Below are 17569 nucleotides of genomic sequence, written 5' to 3' on the forward strand. Positions count from 1 at the left end.
AAAGATTTTTTAATGTTTTAACATAACTAATAATGATTTGCAGGCACATATTCTCCTATCACATCCCTTTAATTACAGATGTCCTTTCTGTAAAGATTTTACTTTATGCAGGATTTTTTAGAGGTTCTATTGGCATGTTTGAAGCTTTGAAAATATGTAATTTACTTTGAACCATATATAGTGCTTTTTTTCTGAAGAAATAAAAAGTTGGTGCACATTTTTAAAGGAAAGTTACCTGGTGAATTCTGTACCTTGGGAATGGGAATCATTCTTGGTCCTTTGAACCAGGATGAGCGCAGATTCATATAGGTGGGAGGTCTGCATTAACAAAGTTACTTATCAAACACTGCAGAGTTTGTCAGGTTGCTTTCTGTATAGCTAGTGTGCCTGTTCTCCTGTTGCTTGTGTGTTTACTATAGACCACCAAGCCCAAATAACATTGGCAATGGTTTGCATTTTGCCAGACCTAATAGTGTGGTTTTGATATAGTACTGACATTTTAAATGAAGGAATGTGCAATAATTAAGGTAGATCATTAATTCTGATATGGAAAAAAGCTCAAGATCATTCTATTCTAAACTGACACTTAATTGGGCACCTGTATTTTTAGATATTACTATCCTGGGTACCTTTTTCCACATAAAGAACACATGAATAAGTTCTCATTGTGAAGAATGATATAAAGAAAGCATCAGCTCTCCCATAATCCCCTAGTTTCCCCCAGTTCCCCTTTTCTCTCCAGAAGTAACCACTATGGTCACTTTGGGATGTTTTCTTCTGGGTTATTTTCTATGCAGTTGTACTGTGTCTGTGTGTGTGTGTCCATGATAGCATGATATACACATGGATATGTTATACAACTTGCTTTTGTGGGTTTAAAAAAACCATAATGGAGTTCTTCAATGCTTGTAGTATTCAGTATTCTTTCATGTATATTGTGGCATGCTTTACAGTTATAACAATAGGCTAAATGCATTTATACTTTTCTACCTATACTCCCACTGATAATGTAGGAAGTATCTCTTTCCCACACCTTTGCCAACATTAAGTATTGTCATTTAACATGATTGTTGCTAACTAGTAGATAAAAATTATATCTTTGTTTTAATTTACATTCTTCAACCAAGCTTAAACTTTTCATTTATATTAACTCAGTTTTATTTTTTTTTCCTTTGAACAATTTTGCTGCTTTGCTCATTTGTATAGTTCAAATTTTTTTCTTTACTTGTTTATATGAATTTACTGTAAATTAAGAAAATTCAGTATGTCATATGTTGGCCAAATTTTCTCTCAGATGTGAAGAGTTGTTTCAAAAGCCCTTTGAGCTAGTTTTCAAAATAATTTATAAGAACAGAGGAATATTATTTTTATTGTCCCCAAGAATCTTTGCAATCATTATCTAGCCTTATGTAGCTTGAAGCAACTATTCTTACTGAATTCTTAATATATCTGAAACAAAAATAAGATAATTAGGGATAAATGTAGATATTGTTTAAAAAAATGTTGGCTTATTTTGACTTTTCTAACTTAATCTGCTAAATAGTTTAAAAACTGCAAGTCCAGTTTCTATTTAAAAAATAAACTCCACACAATTCTACATTGGATCAAGTTAACGAACTTGTTTACTCAAAATTATTTGCAATGTACTGGAGTAGATCAAATCCTTTTGACACAGTGAACTGTCCTGGTGACCCTAGGCAAGTCAATTGGTCTCCCTGTGCCTTTTACTTCCTCATATCTAAAATGAGCCATACCTCCTAAAGTTTTATTGCAGAGATGAGACAAGTTAGTACATAAAAATACTCAGATTGTGTTATTGATATAGTCATTTTGACTGGGGTGGGGTGGAATCTCAGTGTTGTTTTAATTTGTATTTCCTTTGTGGCCACAAATGTTGAGCATTTCTTCATATGCTTATTGGCCATTTTTACTTCTTTTGAGAATTGTCTGTTCAGTTCATTTGCCCATTCAGTGTTGATTCTTTGAGAGGTTAGTTTTTAGAGGTCCCTGATATTCTGCTTATTAATCCCTGTCAGATGTATAATTGGCAAAGATTTTCTTCTACTCTGCAGGCTGTCTGTTCAGTCTGGTGAAAGTTTCCTTTGCTGTGCAGAAGCTTTTTAGTTTCATGCAGTCCCATTTGTCAATGTTTTCTCTTAACTGCTGAGCTATTAGGATTTTCTTCATAGTGTTATTACCTATGCCTGTGGTCCAGTGTGTTCCCTGTTTTTTCCTGGAGTTATTTCACCATTTCAGATCTTACATTAAATTCTTTAATCCACTTTGAATTGATGCTAGTACAAGGTGAGAGACTTTGATCTAGTTTCAGTCTTCTGAAGGTGAAATTCAGTTTTCCCAGCACCATTTGTTGAAGAGGCTATCTTTTCCCCAACACATATTTTGGGCTCCTTTGTTGAAAATCAGATGACTGTAGTTGTGTGGGTTTGTGTCCAGGTCTTCTGTTGGTCTTTGAATCTGTTTTTGTGCCAGTTCCATGCTGTTTTTATTACTCTGTCTCTGTAGTATAGTATGGAGTCAGGTATTGTGATAGTTCCAGTGGGAAAAAAGGAGCACTTCTACATTATGCATTAATGTAAATTAATGCAACCATTATGGAAAGCAATATGGAGGTCTCTCAAAAAACTAAAAACAGAACTACCATATGATCCAGAGATACCATTCCTGGGCATATACCCAAAAGAATGTGCTCCAGGATACCATAAAGCCACTTGCACCCCCTTCTTTATTTCAGCACTATTCACAATAGCTAAGCTCTGGAAATAACCCAAATGCCCCATGACTAATGAATGGATTAAGAAAATGTGGTATTGTTTGTATGTGTGTGTTTGTATATATCTATACACAATGGAGTTTTATTTAGTCATAAAGAAGAATGAGATTATGTTGTTTGTAAGTAAGTGTTTATAGGTAAATGTTAAGCAAAGTAAGTCAGGCTCAAACAGTCGAAGGTCACATGTTTTCTCTCATGTGAGTTAAATGTATATATAAATATGTGTATGATCATATAGATAGATGCATTTTTTTTTAAGAGAGAACAATATTGTATTAGTGAGTCTGTGTGAGGGGACTACGGGATGAGGGAGAGGAAAAGAAGATGTGAGAGAGTGAAAAATATTGAAACAACCCATGTACATATGAATATAGTATACTGTACCACAAGCTGTTGATTATTCAGGGATCATGGTGATAGAGAAAGAGTAAGTAATGAGGGGGATGTATTTGATTAAAGCAAGATACATACAGGCCTGAAGTACCAAGGTGAAACCCCCTTGGACTATCAATATACACTTAAAAAAAAAAATGTGGGACTAAAGGAATGGCTCGAGCAGTAAGATTGCCTGCCTAGCAAGCTTGAGGCCCTGAGTTCAAACCTCAGTCCCATCAAAAATAAAAAATGGAGGACAAGAGGGTAAAACAGTTCTTCTCTGAGAGTGGATACCAGTGGAAGGAGGGTGGGCATAAAGAAAAGATGAATGAGGATGAGTATGGTGAATGTATTTTGTATTCATATATGAAAATAGAAGAATGAAACCTGTTGAAATTATTCTAAGAAGCAGTGGAGGGCAATGAGAGAATTATGAAGGGGGTAAATCTAACTACGATATATTATAAGCACATATGTAAATACCACAAGGTGTCCCCCTGTACAAATATTATATGCTAATAAAATTTTTTTAAGTTGAGATTTATTTGTTTGGAAATACATAATAAGAAAAATAAAACAGGGTCCTGATCTCTGAGAAGCAAGAATGTACATAATTTTAAAACACTATAAACTCATAACCAAGAAACCCAAGAGCAATAAAGAGATGGTTTTTGCCTTAACATCCAAAAAAAAAAAATCTCAGATTGTTGCCTGGATAGTCTGGTTACTTAATAAATGTTTGATTCTTCTGTTGTTTGGGAGGAGATTGGTGGGGAGGAAATCAACCAAACAGTCGAGAACCTACGCTGATCATCTGCGTGAGAGAAAAAATAGTCTATCTGGGCAGGATGACAGATTTGCTGTCTCCATTGAACCTCCAAAATGGGCAGCAAACCATTTCCAGACATTCACCACGTGTGGCCCCCACAGCTTGTGGGAAATATCACTGGACTACATTGTCTCTCTGTATTTGCAAGAGATTGGTTCCAGAGTCCCCTGTGGATGCCAGAATGTGAGGATGCCTGAGTCCTTTGTGTAGAATGGTGTGATATTTGCATATAAACATGGTGTGATATTTGCATATAACCTATGCACATTGTCCTATATACTTTAAGTCATTCTAGATTACTTATAATACCTAACACAATGTGAATGGACAAGAAAAAAGCCTGTGCATATTTACTTTTTTTCCAAATATTTTTTGGTGTGTTTTTGTTTTGTTTTGTTTGTTTTCTTCTGCTGGGGGTTAAGTTCAGGGCCTCATGTGCTAGGTGAGCACTCTACCACTGAGCCACGCCCTGCCTTTCTTTTCCAGCATTTATCCTTGGTAGTATAGCTGTGTGTAGGGAACCCATAGAGGAACAACTGCATTTGCTTTCCTTTGTTTAGTTTCCATGATCCTCAGACCCATGCCTTCAATGACTGTATTTTCCCTTGGAGACATTTTTAAATTAGTCTGCTTGGTTATTTTTTTTCTTTGAGTTTATACCTGAAAATTTCTCTCTAGTTTTTGCCTAAATTATTCCCATTTGCTATTTTCTATTTGGGCTAATAAATAAAAGATGAGTAAACAGAAAAACATGTAGATCATAAACACCAATTCTCTGTGTACTTAGAATTGCCATTCTCCAAAATATATTCACAGGAAAAGAAAAGAGAAAAAAAAAAAAAACTCCTAAAACTGTACTGTGTCCCCAGATTCAAGAAAGCTGCAGTTTCTGAAACTGAAAGGTATCTGGGAAGGGGAACAATTTGAGTTAGAACAACTTGAATAGAGACAAAATATTATTTAATTAAAAACCGTACCTTGCATTTTGGACTTTATAGACTAACGTATATAATGTACATGACCAACTTGATAGAGAAAAGTTGGTTATTTTTTCTGAATCTCCCTTTTTCTCAGAGGCAGTTTAATATTATGGTTATGAGTATGGGCTTTAGAATCAGAGCAGATGGGTTCATGTTTTGTTGCGTGACTTCAAGCAAGTTAAACATTCTTACAACTAAGTTTTCTCACCTATAAAATGGGAGTAATATTACCTGTCTAGATGGCCGTTTTTAGAATTAAATGAAGTATTATGAAACATGCTTAATTCAATGCCTAGCATATAATAACAAAATGTTGACTATGTTTATTATTTTCCAGCTCTGGCTGTAGTCTTCCCTAATATCTTACACTGTCTTAGGAGCCTCTTGTCTTCCCAAACTATATGTCAACTATAGTTGATTTTACAGACTATATATGTTTCTATACTTGTATGCCATATGGGCTTTCCACCATATTTATATGCTAAAAACTTGAGTCTATGCATTCAGTAGGCCACTCTCCTGATTGTCAGACATTTTAGGTCTACAACATTGGCTATCTCACAGGCTTTATTTTATTTATTTATTTATTTATTTATTTTTCAGTACTGGGAATTGAAGCCAGGGCCTTGCGCTTGCTAAGCAAGTGCTTTACCACTGAGCTACATCCACAGCCCTTGAGTTGTTAAGGCAAGGTCTCACTGTATATGTACCCAGGCTCACCTTGAGATCCAGATTCTTCTTCCTGTTTTCCTGAGTGCTAAGATTACAGTTGTCTGCCACCACACCCACCTCACAGGCACTTCAAACTCTTTTTTTTTTTTTTTTTTTCTTTGACTGTTGCTTTGTCATTGTCTTCCATTTCAGTAAATAGCACCACCTAACTGTTTAACTCAGAAATTTAGGAGTCATCCTTGTTTCTCTATTGCCTACCACTTCTAATCATTAACCATATCATCTTGATTTTAATACCTAAGCATTTATTAAGTTTTTTTCCATTTCTGTATACCTCTTATAGTCCATGTCACCCAACAATAGGAGAATGGGTAAATTATGACACATTCATAGAATTGAAGTGCTATTAGTACACTAAGTAGAAATAAGGTAGCATATATTTCCTAATAGGGAAAGATCTGCATGATATATGAAGTGAAAAGAGCCAGGTGCAGAGAAATGAATAAAATATATTTCCACTTGGGTAAAGATTTTGAAGGCTTAAATAGCCTTCATACATAAGTAGATACTACATTTTGGAGAAAGGATTCCCAAGCTGAAGAATGTTTATTCTCTTTTTGAGAGGTTAGGGGTCAAGGGTTGAGTGAAGTTTTTTCTCATTTTATGTCTTTTGGTTTAAATTTTTAACTTAAAAATAGCAAAGCAGTAAAAAAAATTCACGAGATTGAACAAATGAGTTTACTTTTATCTTATAAATTAAATAAGTGATCTTTTTATTGTGTATCCTCAGAAATAAATTAATGTCAAAAAACTACTAAATTTGTCCTGTTGCCTGACACATAGTGGGTACTCAATAAGTGTGTGGTTAGCAATAAATGAATAAATGGCAATTGACCCTCTTCTAGTCAATGACCTTTTCCCTGGAATGCTGTTAGCACTTAGACATTGGTATCTGTAAGAGAATAAGGAGTTATTAAGAAACCAGAATTTGAATTTGGCCACAAGAATTGGCCAGTCTGAACTTCTTATATACTATAAATTGCTTCTTTTTCTAAAAGATTATGTGGCTGTGAGATTAGCTCTTTAAGAATAGGGGAAAGAGTCTAAAGTATGCATCAGGGTTAGAATCAAAAGAGCGTGGAGGGTGAGTCTTCCTTTTTTTTCTTTTTTCTTTTTTTTTCTTTCGAAGTTCTTGTTCAGCAAATATTTTGGAGTTTCTTGTCTATTTTGTTTATTTTTCTTGTAAAAATGTGTTTCAGTCACCAGAACAATCTTAGCATAACCGAAAGCTTTTGGCTATTTTTCATTTAGCAGAATTCTTTCTGATGCTATGTTGTGTGTTTTTTGTCAGCTAGAATTTACAGGAATTGTGAACCACAAGGATTTCCTGAGGAGGAGTCCCACATGCTGTGTCTGAGGTTTCTCATATTTCTTTTGGCAGTAATAACATTCTCTGATACTTCAGAATTATACTTTGAGTTCAGTGCTAATGATTTCTCTTCGAAAAGCAACTTCACTAAAACATTTGTGGTTCAATTTTGCTTGAACCAAGGAAGAAAAATTATAATAGAGAAAATTACCTAACTCCACCTACTTTGCCTATTCCCCCACAAAAATGTCCTTTCTAAAGCTACCATCAATGTGTAATAATGCTCACTATATGAAAAATAGATCTTTCATCATATTTACTTAAATTTTTTAATTGAATGGTCTGAAACCTCTAAATAATAGTGAGCCTTACCTTGCTATAAAAGAAAAAAAAGTAAGTTATTTTACATTGAGTGATCAGGTTTTAATATTAAGACATCATTTACCTTTTCACTCTCATTCTCTCATTCATGTACAGTACAAAAAGCTCATCAGTAAGATTTCAGATTCTATATTAAAATTAATCTTTTCCATGACTGGGGGTATAGCTAGTGGTAGAGTGCAGCTTAGCATGCACAAGGCCCTGGGTTCAGTCCCTGGCAAATATATATATATGTGTATATATATAAAACATACAAAAAATAATAAATAAACCTTCTCAGAACTATCTCTTTTCAAATTTTGGTATGGCTATCTTTTGTATACTTCACCCAACAAGTTGCAAAACATAAACAAAAACCCAACAAACTACAATACACTGAATGTAGAAACAGATAAAAGATTCTAACAATCTTATAATAATTCTTTTTTCATTTTGCTCTTTTTAAGTAAAATAATGGATAGCTTCATTTTTTTTCACTTTTAATTAATGACATAAATGTCGGCATGTATCTATACAAAGGTCTTTGGGGTCCCCTATAATTTTTAAGACCATAAGGGGTCTTGAAGCCAAAAGATCTGAGAATCTCTGGTAAAGATTTGGTTTCCTGAGACCCATCAAGCAATATGCAGGTTATTTGGCAGTTTCAGAGAAAAGGTGGTAGAAATTTTGTCCTCAGACATTTTTAAAGAATTAATGTAAAGTAATAACTTCACCAAAATACTCTTGTGTTGTTAAAAATTGCTCATATACTACAATATCTTGGTCAGTTCGTCTCAGCTGATAGTCATTTAAATATTTGTTTTCATTTGTGTTTTGTTGCTTAAACTTTAAATTTTCTTTTGGCTCAAAAGTTGATGAAGTATAAAAATAGAAATAAAACAGTAAAATAAATACCATAATTCAGAATATAGCATAATGAATAGAGCGTTAGTGTTCATGCTATACCTAGGTTTATAGGTACTGGGAAGTAATATGATTTGCACTAACAGCCAAAAATAGAAAACTGCAAATGTAGATGTCTAGAAATTACATTTTATTGGACCTGCAGTACATTCATCTCCAGTACAAATGTTGTCTTCTGTGAGCCTTTGTCAAATACTTAATACATAAAGCCATAGCAATCCAGTTGGCAAGCCAGATTTTCCAGATCTAAAAACAGTGCTGCCTAAGATGAAGGGAATAAAATCTGTCACTAAAAGTAAGGAAGAAACCAAAACCACCAAGGCCACTTTTATAGTTACATAGCACAAATGGATGTGTCACATCTTTGAAGCCAGCCAAAAAATTGATGAGATGTTTTCTGTTGGGAAAAAAGTGGAATAAGTCAGATCGTTGGGCGTTCGTTATGGTTTATAAGGAACGATGCTGCTGCTTTTGCGAAGTGTGAAATAGTGAGTGTTCTAGGTTACAGTGACTCAAACTGAGCATGCATGTGCTTAGTTTGTGTGCAGAACCCATCTACACAAGAGTATTCATTATTTCTTGTTTTTACAAAATGCTACACATATTCCATTTTGTGATTTCCATTTGGTGAGCTGTGACCTAAACTGGAAAAGGGAGACATTATTGGGGTCAGTGCCAACGGAGCATCAGCTATGTATGCAGTAAAAAAGGGTTTCAGAGTCCAAATAAGTCCTCTACCTTGCAAGCCTCTTCTCAGAGAACAGCAGTCAAGAGTGCGTCCTTAATTACAGCCTTTAATTAAAAATGAGTCAGTAAATTAAGGCAGATTGCACTAGATTCTCGCTCCCCAATTTTTGCATGACTGATGAGCAAAGGATGTTTCTTACATTTTTAAATGGGTGAGCAAATACCAAAATAATGATATGTGACATGAAAATTATAGTTAAAACTTCATTGTGTGTAAATAAAACTTTATCGTGACATAACTGTACATGGGTTTATGTATTTATTGTCTTTTACCACAGTCATATTATAGCAATGGGCTTGAATGTTGCAACAGATCAGATGGCCTGCAAAGCTTAAAATATTCACTAGCTGAGTTTTTACAAAAAAAAAATGTGCTGACCCTGACTTAGAGTAACTCCACTGTCTTATTTATTATTCTTCCTCGTGGGAGTTCATTTGAAGAAAGGGTTGTTCTGCCTTAAAAACAAAAGTATATAAACTTTTCAGAAGGTCAATTCAAACAAATGATCTAGTGTTCTTGTTCTTTTGCCACCCTGGGGGCAGAGCAGAGTTCATAGTTCAACTTGAAAATATAGACTGAGTAATTCAAGACAATATTTGATATACATTGTAAGTGATACTAAGATTAACCACTTGGAGCTGAGTGTGTTGGTACATGCCTGTAATCCTAGCACTAGGGAATTTGAGGCAGGAAGACTGGGAATTTAAGGCCAGCCTGAGCTACATAATGAGACCCTGTCATGAATTAATTAGTTGACTAATTAAAATCTGCTAGAGGGACAAGAAACATTATTTCTTATACTTTTTAGTTTTCTTAAGAGTTTAAAAAGAAGGCATTTCCCTCCTATTCTTGTTCTTACAAGTTGATACCCAGCAGTTTGCTACCAGCCTACAATGATAGTCCCTCTTCTTCATTCTTCTGAATTCAAGGATATAGTCCCTAAATATCCAGGCCAAATTTAGATACTTCTCTCATTTTTCCAAAGCATCCAGTTTTTCTGTAATAAACTGCAAATAAGCTGTTTTGGTATCCTCCTCAGTAGTTAAATGAAGAAATGTTATTTCAGAGTGTTGACTTTGAAGTCAGATTTATTAATCAATCCTTTACTATAGTTGAATCAATCTGTTTTCTCATCTATGAAATGGGAATAATAGTAACAGTGATAGTGATGATAATTATACTCTTTAGAGTTCGTTGTGATGATGCAAGTAAAATTCCTAAGATTTTGCTGCAAAGTACTTTGTTAGCAGTGTGAAAGTTTTCCATATAAAAATAACAGAGTCACCGATGTCAAACTCCAACTAAATGGAGCCTGGAGGCCATGAAGGGAGAGTCCTCCCTCATGTATACTGGTAATGGTGTCTGCCGCAGAGAACATTTCTAAGCCAGCATTTTCCAGTTACACCACTTTTATGAAGAGTCTGCTGGCACCAGTGAACAAACTGCACCTCCTATGATCAGCCCCTATCATCAGTGGTTGTTGTTTTAAAACTTTAATGGTCTTTGCCTTTTTGCCCTTAAAGTTCTTCCCTTGTCCCAACCCTTTGCATGTACCTGTAGTCCACCAAGGCATATGAGCATTCCAAGTTGCAATCCCTTGCTATTCCTGAAGAAACAGAGTTTTGGAGACTTTTTCTCTGTTGCTCAATATAGTTGACAACTCTGTTTCTAATTTTATTGTTTTACCGTACCTAAATACAGTCCTTCTGAAGATTCAGAGTTTCATTGAATGGAATCAAGGTTTATTTTTAAATATGTCACCAATTTTGCATTTTAGAAACAGTTAAAAGTTAAAATTAATGTTTGCTCTTTATCCAAAATGAGTTTCCTAATAGATTTTCATCCAAGAATAACAGTGTATTTATACATATAGTAAACTGACAGTACTGGGGTTTGAACTCATGGTCTCACACTTGCTAGGCAGGTGCTCTACCACTTGAGCCACTCCACCAGCCCTTTTTTTGTGCTGGGTATTTGTGAGATAGGGTCTCATGAACTATTTGCCCAGAGTGGCCTCAAACTGTGATCTGCATAATTTCTGCCTCCTGAGTAGCTAGGATTAGACATGAGCCACTGGCACTTGGCCAAATAGTGTATTTCTTTTTTATAGAATTGGGGTGATATTTTTCTGGTCTATTTCTAAACCTGTGCTCTTTCTAGTAGCTTATAAAAAGTTGCAGTATATAAAGTGAGTATTTACTATGTGCCAGGGACTGTTGTAAGCACTTTGTGTTAATTTATTTTTTGTAAGAACTCTATAAACTAAGTGTTAGTATTCCTCTTTTTAGATGAGGTAACTGAAGCACAGAATGTTTGTAACTTGCCATAGGCTACTTAGCTAGTAAGCTGCAGAGTTGAGATTTGAACCTATACTTCTCCTTGTGTGTGTGTGTGTTGTACTTTTGTTTTGAGACATGTAACCCTGGTTGGCCTCAAATTCCTGGGCCCAGGTATTGAGGCCTCCTGCCTCAACCTCCCTAGTGCTAGGATTACAAGTATGCCACACACGCCCTGCTCAAAGTTTGTGTTTTTAACCACTGGGTTCTAATGCTTTTGTCAGCCGTACTGTTTCTTATTTGTCATATCCTCATATATGAATTATACCTTATCTAAGGCAACTTTCTGGAGAGTTTTATTTGCATTACTAAGCATATAGTAGGTAATACGTATTAGTGTTAAGTGAATTAATGAATATGATACAGTACAAGATTATAACTAAGGATATAATCGTCGTTTAATTTTTCTTGGCTTCATGTAATAGCTGTTTGTCACTGTAGGCCCTCCTAGGTGCTATCTATAGCCAGCATTGCCTATTTTGAAGCAGGCTACTTTAAGACTACAAAAATTTGAGCAAAGAAATTGCTTAACAAATCTATTTATATTCCTAAATTCATTTTTACTTGCTAGTACTCGCTCAAAAAAAATGTTTTTTATTTAGAGTTTTTCCTTTTTTGGGTTCCTCTGTTGAATGTTTGTTGATTTATTGATATTAAATGCCAGTTTCTTTAACATATCATTCAATTCTCATAGAAGAAGCCTTATGAATTTAGACATACTTGTCATGATAGTGAAGTTTGATATTAAATTTGGCCTTTAAAACTTTTGAAATCATAATGATCTTGAAATTTGCTTCATTTTCTATGTCTCTTTCAGAATTCTCCACTTTACCAGTACCTACAGGATTTGGGACATACAGATTTTGAAATATGTTCTTCTTTGCCACCAAAACCAGAAAAATGTACAACAGAGGAACAACAAAAGCCTCCTACAAGAGTCCTTCCAAAAGTAAGAAAGCATGCTCATTTTTATAAAAAGCTTAATCTTTTGTTCTTACTGTTTAAACTGCTTTTTCCTTTCACCTTGCAAACACAAACAAAAAAATGCCGCATAAACACCTCCAGTCTTACACTGTAAGACTTTATTTCATTAGTAGTACTAAATTGTCTATTTAGATAAACATCATCCTTACTGCTATTCTGGACTTTTTTGTGAGTCATTTATATAAAGTAAGGAAATAAAAATGGTGGTGCCTAGCAAGCAGGAAGTCCTGAGTTCAAACTTCAATACCAGAAAAAAAAGGGTTAAAACTGGTTGTGATTAAAGTATCTTATTTCTTTAAATATTGAAATTATCTACAGGAGACCAGAAAAATATAATAAAACTTTAATGGAACACAACTAGTAGTCTTCCTCATTAACTGGAATGTTCTTTAAATCTTTTTTAAAAGATAGCACAAATTATGAGAAAGCAAATTGACAAGATATTTCTTAAACACATCTTCAAAGGTATATGATGGAGTAACTTATTTACCTCAACTTCTGATGCCTTTTATTATCTATAGTAATGTGTACTTTTATACAGTAAATATCTCATAGTTGATATACAGCATGTAAAGCTAAGAAACTGGAAGAAGCTCCATTAGTTATACCTTGTAAAATGCATTTACTAGATTCACTTATGTCCTATTAGCCATATTTACTAAAATAAAATATCCTAGTAACATTTCCATTTTATTCAGAGGAATTTTAATTTAATAGAAAAAACTGGCCAGATTCCCTCACTCTTTGATAATTCTCATTAAGTTAGTGTTTTATTAAAACCTCATTTACTATTGGGAGGAGGCACTTGAAGTTTACAAGTAGTCACTTACTCCATTGTGATAGGAAGGGAAAGCATGGGACTGCCCAAAGATCTTCTCTCCTGGTCTTCTGAGTTGAACACCTCAGATGTGAGAAATGTGAGGTAACTAAGCTGGCCCTTTTGCAAAAGCAAAGTACTCACTACAGAAATTGTTTTTGACTACCACTTAGAAAGTGGGAGCTTGGGAAATTAGTGCTCACATGGATCAGAACCATTTTTGCTAGTTCTTTATATTTGCCCTTTCTTTCCCCTCCTCTTTTGAGAGCAGATGCTCTTGGGGAGGGGTTTGAAAGCCAAACCTAAAGATTTATCTATAGGCTTATTTGTAGACTAACACTTGGATGTGAGATTACTTAGTAACATAAGACAAAGAGTGGTTTAGGAATAATCTTCAGGCAGGAGATGGGTATTGACTTCTAGTTTGTGTTAGTATAAACTTGGATTTTGTAGATGCTTTCTCCTTCACATTTATGACAAATACTTTTATTTATAAAAATGGTAGTTTGTAAATAAGCTAAATGAGAGCTTAAAGTTTCATCCCCTCCAAAATTGAGAGACAATGAAAAGTATAACTAGAGGATATTTTTTTTCTTTTTTTTTTTCATATGAATGAAAATATGTATTCATATGTGCGTACAATGTTTGGGTCATTTTGGAGGATATTTTTTGAAAGTACCATAGGTCAATTCCCATCAATGCTTCTGTGGGCCAAGGACTTGCTCTCTACGCTTTTTAGGTACCAGCCCTCCAAGTTGGCTGCCTTTGGCTCAGATCCTGGAACACCCTTGGGCCCAGGCCCACCTCCAGAGAGTGCTGCCTCCCTCTGCCCAGAGGGCTTCTTAAGCCCTATCTGCCTCTCATCTTTCTGTCCTTATTTAGGGAGCTCTCCTGGCTCTGCTACCTAATCTCTCTTTTTTGTTTCTTTTAAGATGCTAATGAAAAAAAACTGAATCATTTAGTTTTTTAAAAATTACCATATGCCTCAAATTTCATGTTTTTTTCCCCTAAATCTAGGGGCAGCAAAAATTGAGAAAGATTTGTTGAATTATCTAGCTTATTCTCAGGGAATATATTTTTAGAATTGTTCCCAAAATTCTCTTCAAAGAGTGAAGTATCAATTATTTTCTTTGGAAAGCATTTTGAAAAATATATGTGAATTATTGATAAGCACTTCAAAGCAGTAATTGACTTCTTTCTAAAAATTTTTTTTCATATGATTAGTAAGTAATTAGTAAGTAGTCTGTCATAGTATTCCTACCATGAATATTCACCCTGTTCTTTTTTCTGGCTTCTTTTCATGTTCCTTTCATGAGATTTTAGCAGCAGGCCTCTTCTCTTCTTGGTCTTTCTTCTCTTAAGTAATTTCATTTGCTTTCTTTCCTTCTTTGGCTTTGCTGAGTTCCAGATGCTCAATAGACATTTTTACCTGAAGGTGCCCTAAGAAGCTCAGATTCAGCATGTCCAAAACAGGACTTCTTTTCTTTCCTCAGCACTGCCAAAACAAACATACAAAACGTATTCTTTCTATTTTCCCAAATTACTGCCCTCTCAGTTATCTTACCATTTCCTGTTACTCCTGCATTGCTTTGGTCACTAAGGGATACATCAAATCAACTTCTATGTCTCTTAATCTAACCCTTATTCATTACTATTTTTTGCATTCATTACCTACTTCAGGCCTTTATTTATTTGGATTTTGTTTTTTTGGTTTTTTTTTTTTGGTGGTGGCACTGGGGTTTAAACTCAGGGCTTCACACTTGCAAAGGAGGTATTCTACCACTTAAGCCATACCTCTACTCCTATCTAGACTATTTAATACCCTCCTAATCATGCTACAATCATTCTCTGCCAGTACAGACTGCACATTACATGTTTCTAACATGCTGACTTAGTGTTTTGGTTCCTTGCATGAAAATCTTTGATGGCTCCTCATAACTTATAGGATAAAGTCTTGGCTATTACGGCATAGAAGACCAAGTTCCTTTAAAACCTATCTCTTGTAGGAAAGGAATGTATCTGTTAGTGTAATCAATTCAATGTTGGGGAACTGATAAGTTAGAAAATTTCCCAGAAACTTAAATAGTCAACCTTGAGGATCTTTGTAGTTTCTATAAGGCTTTCTTCCTAGTCTCCGTTGTAATATATCTGTTGCTTGATCCATCACCTTAAAGGAGGCATACTTCAATCTTCTCATAACCTAACAATATAAAAGCCATATAGTATAGCTAAAACATTCATGTTATAAAATTCTCATGGGTCTCAGAAGGAATAATCAAGTTTTAAGAAAGCAGGGGCTTTTTGTTATTGTTGTTGTTGTTGTTGTTTGTTTTTTTCTGTGTCCTTTTCTTTTTTGTGCTTGGGTTTAATTCCTGGGCCTCCCAAAATGCTAAGCACACACTCTGCAACTGAGCTATACCCGCAGCTCTGCCTTTCTTTTTTCCACCCTAACTGATACATAAAAATTGAATGTAATTGTGGTGGTCAGTATACCATTTTAACTTTCTTAATAATCCCTTCTTCCCTTGGGTTCTAATTCCCCCCAAACTGTGCTACCATCCTCATGGATGTGCTTCCATGGTTCTCTTCTTTGCTTATCCAGTTCCCTTGCCTGAAGTGGCTTCCCTTCTTTGTTGATTCAGTATGTGACAATTTTTCTGAAATGATTAAAATATTTTTCTACCATAGTTTTGTAGAATTAAATGGTTCTAATATTTGAAAACTTGTAGCATCCTGTTTTTCTTTCTGAAATAAATACCACTAACATGTTGACACAGATAGTATATAATGTTCCCAAGATAAATGGGCAACATCAGGATGATTTCTACCTACTTTTTAAGAGCCAGATTTCTGGGCCTTAATCCAAATCTTTTGAATTAGACTCTAGTTTAGGGGCCTAGAAACATATTCCTGACTGAAATCTCCACATGATTCTGTTTACAAATAAGGAGACTGCAACATACTGACAAAGTGTATAACATGGATGATTTTTCTCCTTTTTTCTGATAAAATTATGACTAATTAGAGGTAAGTTATTGACATTTTCTGCATTTTTGGGTGTATTGTATTAATAATCCTAGACAATATCGTTCATCTCCTTTAGCGAGGAATCCTGTTAAAACTTGCAGAAGCCATCAAAGGTTGGATTTTTTTTTCTCAGTGCAATAAGAAGGATGAGTTACTTCACAAGTTGGTGAGTGTTCACTTTACTTCATTTTGTCGCTTTTCAGGGCTCAGTTTATTAGTGAAAGAACTGATAAATTGGAATTTGATTTCAGGCAATGATTCATTTTTACTGGAAATTCTATAATAATAACTTGGGACCTTTTAATTTGGGCTTAGTGGTGTTGTTCATAACTCTTAAAAAAGGTTATTAACAACTTAGAATGTAATATTCTGGTCATTATTGAAAGCTTGTTTGTTATACTACTAATTTATTGTTGCCATCTTCCTCCATTGACAGGTATTCTTTTTAGGAAAAGGAATATATCTATTAGTGCAATCAGCTCAGTCTTGAGGAAATTGATAAGTCACAAAATTCCCAGAGACTTAAAATAGTCAACATTGAGGTTCTTTGTGATTCCTGAAAGGCTTTCTTTCTTCTCCCCTAATCTCTGTTGTAATATATTTGTATTACCTATATATATGTAATATATCTGTATGTAATGTACCCATGACCTCAAAAGAGACATACTTCAATCTTCTTACAAACCTAAAAACATTAAAATCCATATAGTGTAGTTCAAGTTGTAAAGTTCTCATGGGTCCCAGAAAGAATAATCAAATTACAAGTAAGCAGGTTTCAGGATTATCTCTGGCCTATAAGCCTAACAATGATCATCTTTTTAACTTAACATTTGTAAAGGAATACTTTACAAAGTGCTTTCACATTTTTGTTTGATACTGCAAACAGTCCTAAAAAGTTTAGTATATTTTACCAGTGAGAAAGCCAAGGTTCACATTGTTAGCTCAGTTTGATTTAGCAACTTAAGTGGATTCTCTAAGAATATCTAGCTAGGCAATGATAGAAGAAGAATTTAAACCCAGGTCTCCTGGTTCCAAAGCCTATGCACTTTCCTCTAAAACATACTACTCTGGCTTGAGTATTATTTTTTGACTAAATAGTAATCCAAATTTTCAAGTTCTCTGTTCCAAGTTTTATCCTTGTAGAAGATGTGTCTTGTCATCTATGTAGACTATCATCTTTATCTAGGTGGAGCCATCTCATTCTTCAGTGATACTAGGACTATGGTAAGGTACATGGATCCATTTACATTTTTCTGGGTTTGATCATCGTCTGCATAGCCTGATATTTTCATTCTATATATGTTGTTGTTGACCACATATTTCTTGTCATGTTTCACCATAAAGTGCCTGCCTCTGT

The 17569-nt window shown here is 34.6% G+C and overlaps 1 protein-coding gene across 9 annotated transcripts in view; it reads left to right on the forward strand.

The window, feature by feature from the left end:
- Vezt (vezatin, adherens junctions transmembrane protein) overlaps positions 1-17569 on the forward strand; it is a 66865-nt gene that overhangs the window by 11380 nt on the left and 37916 nt on the right. For 5 of the 9 annotated variants that reach the window (XM_020158127.2, XM_020158128.2, XM_074084156.1 and 2 more), the window contains exons 2-3: positions 12202-12333; positions 16289-16378. In XM_020158127.2, the coding sequence (XP_020013716.2) occupies positions 12202-12333; positions 16289-16378 (222 nt within the window). Of the gene's footprint in view, positions 1-12201; positions 12334-16288; positions 16379-17398; positions 17437-17569 lie in introns of those variants that run through there. The other 4 variants (XM_020158130.2, XM_074084154.1, XM_074084158.1 and 1 more) reach the window with 3 other exon arrangements.

The sequence above is a fragment of the Castor canadensis genome, chromosome 8 (assembly GCF_047511655.1).
Source record: "Castor canadensis chromosome 8, mCasCan1.hap1v2, whole genome shotgun sequence".
NCBI lineage: Eukaryota > Metazoa > Chordata > Mammalia > Rodentia > Castoridae > Castor > Castor canadensis.